The sequence below is a fragment of the Danio aesculapii genome, chromosome 12 (assembly GCF_903798145.1).
Source record: "Danio aesculapii chromosome 12, fDanAes4.1, whole genome shotgun sequence".
Classification (NCBI taxonomy): domain Eukaryota; kingdom Metazoa; phylum Chordata; class Actinopteri; order Cypriniformes; family Danionidae; genus Danio; species Danio aesculapii.
The window spans coordinates 38,790,707-38,794,620 of NC_079446.1; the positions used below are offsets into that span (position 1 = coordinate 38,790,707).

Here is a 3,914-nt window from a genome sequence, read left to right on the forward strand (position 1 = left end):
ATATTTATTAACTAACATTAACACATATTAAGTAAATATTGCAATGATAAATGAAATGAATGAAACTATAGTTAATGTATTGTCTAACTACTGTATAATGTGACATTTTATGACATAAGATTTTATGGTCCAAATTTATGGTCCATCTAACCATCCATCCATCCATCCATCCATCCATCCATCCATCCATTCAACCAACCAACCATCCATCCAACCAAACAACCAACCAACAAACCATCCATCCATCCAACCAACCAACCATCCTACCAACCATTCAACCAACAAGCCATTCAAGCAACCATCCTTCCAACTATCCAATGAACCATCCATCTATCCAAACAAACCATTCAACCATCCAACAAACCATCCATCCATCCAACCAAACAATCAACCAACCAACCAACCAACCAACCATGCATCCATCCATCCAACCATCCATCCATCCATCCATCCATCCAACCAACCATCCAACCAATCACTCAACAAACCAACCATTCAACCAACCATCCATCGAACCATCCATTCATCTATCCAACGAACCACCCATCCATCCATTCATCCAACCAACTAACCAACTATCCATCCATTCATCCATCTATCTATCCATCCATCCAACCAACAAACCAATCACCCATCCATCCATCCAGCAAACCATTCAACCAACCAACCATCCATCCATCCATCCATCCAGCAAACCATTCAACCAACCAACCATTCATCCATCCAGCAAACCATTCAACCAACCAACCATCCATCCATCCAGCAAACCATTCAACCAACCAACCATCCATGCATCCATCCATCCAACATCACCAAATGGGAAACTTAGTAACCATTGATTATTGACTTAACTTTTTTAATACAGTGAATGAACAATCAGTTACAACCATTATAGTGTGCTTAACCTAAAACACAAAGCCAAGAGAAACAATAATGTCAATTCATTTAAATTAAGACTACTAAAAAGAAACAATCAAGCTTGTGTTTCAGCAGCTTCTGGATGTTCTGGAAGGTCTATGTGAACCCGACTAGGCGAGGAGTGCTGGGAAAACTCTTCCTCATGCTCATGCACTTCTCCTGATCCAGGAACAGAGAGTTGGCCTTGATGGACAGATCATGCTCTAGAGTAATTTTGGTCTTCACCAGGGTCTGAAGGGTGTTTTCAGCCTCCATCAGTCGTTCTCTCAGTTTGTGAATAGTGTCTTCAATCTCCCTCACCTCTGTGATCAACCTGAGAGAAAAGAATAGAAAAGGCTACAGTGAATATAGACTCAAGTTAAAGATTTAGATTTTGCTCTAGTGATGTATGAAGGGGAAATTATTAATATTTTACTGCTGCATAATCTACACATTTACACCAAAGGCACCACTGCAGCATTTCTATTTACTCACTCTTAAAGCTAAAGATTTATTATGACTGTCCTATACAAAAAACAAAAATAAATTATAAATATTCTGTTGTTGGTTGAACCATTGAATAAAAGTATTACTCTATATATGAAAAAAAAAACACTGCAAACAGACAGAAAAGAATTTATGTTCAAATAAATTTTTAAATGTATAATAAACAAATCCATCCGATATGAATAAAACACTAAAGTATGATGTACTGTATGTAGGAGCTGCTGGAATGCAGATTTATGGCTAAGTGCAGGAAGAAAAAAAATTCCAGCATTTTTTTTGAGAAAAAAATGTGAGATTTTTTTTTGAGAAATATTATTAAGAATTTTGAGAAAACTGCTTTTAAAAATGTGTATAGTAATTAAAATCTAAATAGACTCATTTAAAAAGTGCTATAAAAAAGTGAATTTTTTGTATTTTCTGCCCATTCATATATTTGTCAGTTATGGCAACCAAAATCCAATGTCTGATAGACGTCATAATGGTAACGCACACACAATGTTAAGCTGGAACATCGTTAGACATTGATATTTGGTTAATTTTAAGTTGGGTGTTGGACATAGACGTCGGCCTGATTTTGGGTTCTGACATCAACCCGATTTTCATTCCCATCCAAAATTGCAACGTCCCCATGACGTTGGGGTACAATGTCAATCTGATGTCATCTTGACATCTTCTGCCTGCTGGTAAAATCTTAAAATGTGACTTGACTAAAATATAATAATAATAGCGGATACCATATACACAAGATGGCAGAATATTGTCAATCAGTTATTTCTTTATCCATACACACGGAGTGATAATTTTAGGATTGTTCTCCACCGTTTAAATTCATTTTTCACTCTAATATATCCAAAATGTCTCCTAACAAATAACACTATTTGCCTTATTTCCTGTGACTTCATCACTCATTTTGGACATTTACCTGTGGTGAGGATTGTCTCTGCACAGTTCAACATTGGGACGACGAGTTCTCTCTTCCAGACGGGTTTGGGCAACTTTTAGTGGGTTCTCTTTGTCTCGCATTGCCTTTTTCAGAGCTTCAATCAGCATCTCGGTCTGGTAAATTTCCTGAAGAGTCTGAAAGTAGAAGAAAAAAGCTAAGAGAAAGAGATTGGATAACTGACAAAGTCAATTATTCCCTGTGTCTGACTTCTCAACCCTTCGCAAGGTTAAAACGGCCCTGTCAGGTACACTTATTTTCTTACTGTATTTATCAAAACTGACTTTAAACTGAAATTAAGTTGATATGATAGTATTCTAGGCAAACGTCCAATCCATCCACAAAATATTGCCAGAACAAGAGAGTGAGAGAGCAGAAAATCTTTAGAGTAAACAGAAAAAAATATATAAATAGATTTATTTACTTTTTTACCTAATTGTATTCTTACTTAAGGGTTATCTGATTACTTATTACACTTTTTATTTACATATTTATTACTATATGTATTTATATAAATATAGGGTGTCCACGGGGTCTTAATAAGTATTAAAAGTTGATAAATCAATGTGGAGAAACTTAAGGCCCTTAAAAAGTATTAAAAGTTGATAAATCAATGTAGAGAAACTTAGGGCCCTTAAGAAGTATTAAAAAGTCTTAAATGCTAGTTTGCAAGGTATTACATTTTTTATCACTTTTGAATAAGCAATGTATGGTTGTTTGCTAAAGTTTGCCTTAATTAAATCTGTGAATATCCGGATGCTGTGTAGTTTATGAAATCAATAAAATCCTGCTAGATTTGACATCATGCTGCCTTGTTTACTGCAGCAATCAAGGCAACATCATTATTCCTGCAGCTCTATAGGCACCAACCTGCTGAATTAGCTAGATTTAATAGATTTTTATTCAGTATATGAATAATGTTTTAGTTTTGGATTAGTTTCTTACATTAATATTTAGTAAATATACTGTAAGTTAAAATCTCACAAGTGTTTGTAGTTGAAACCTGAAGTGGTTTTAAGGTTTTAAAATGTATGGAAGGAGTCTTAAAAAAGGTCTTGAAAGGTATTGAATTTCACTCTGATTCCTGTATATACTCTAAAATATCTGGATTATTTAATGCAGTTCAAATTGCTTAACTTTGCTGGTTCTTTACAGAAATGTAATTGCTATTGAACTGTCATGCTGTTGTTTAACAAGCTACAGTGTAAGCTTTCATTAAATAAACTGATTGATGTGTTAGGGAACTGAAAGTACTTTACAGTTACAGCATCCAGCTAAATGAATAGCCTAATGGTCATAAACAAATATTCAGGATCAAGTGTCTAGTTATGGGGAAATTTCTAACTTAGACACAGTCTCTCACGATGATGTAATTTCATTTGGACGAATCACCGTCATGAATGATGGCTGTTTATTGGTTACCTCATGCCTCTGATAACAGCCGTCAAGAGTTTAAACATTATAGACAGCTGACAGAGCTTCTTCATGCTATTCATTAAACCACCATAACAATTCACTCCAGTGTTTAGAGCTTCCCATCATTCACACACACACACACACACACACACAC

General features: G+C 35.2%; 1 protein-coding gene across 1 annotated transcript in view; it reads right to left on the reverse strand.

Moving 5' to 3' along the window:
• Nucleotides 1-852: 852 nt before the first annotated feature.
• tekt3 (tektin 3) overlaps nt 853-3,914 on the reverse strand; it is a 14,524-nt gene continuing 11,462 nt past the window's right edge. The window contains exons 7-8 of the mRNA XM_056469802.1: nt 2,327-2,481; nt 853-1,231 (exon numbers count right to left, since the gene is read on the reverse strand). Coding sequence (XP_056325777.1) covers nt 1,015-1,231; nt 2,327-2,481 — 372 coding nt within the window. The 3' untranslated portion in view covers nt 853-1,014. The remainder of the gene's footprint in view (nt 1,232-2,326; nt 2,482-3,914) is intronic.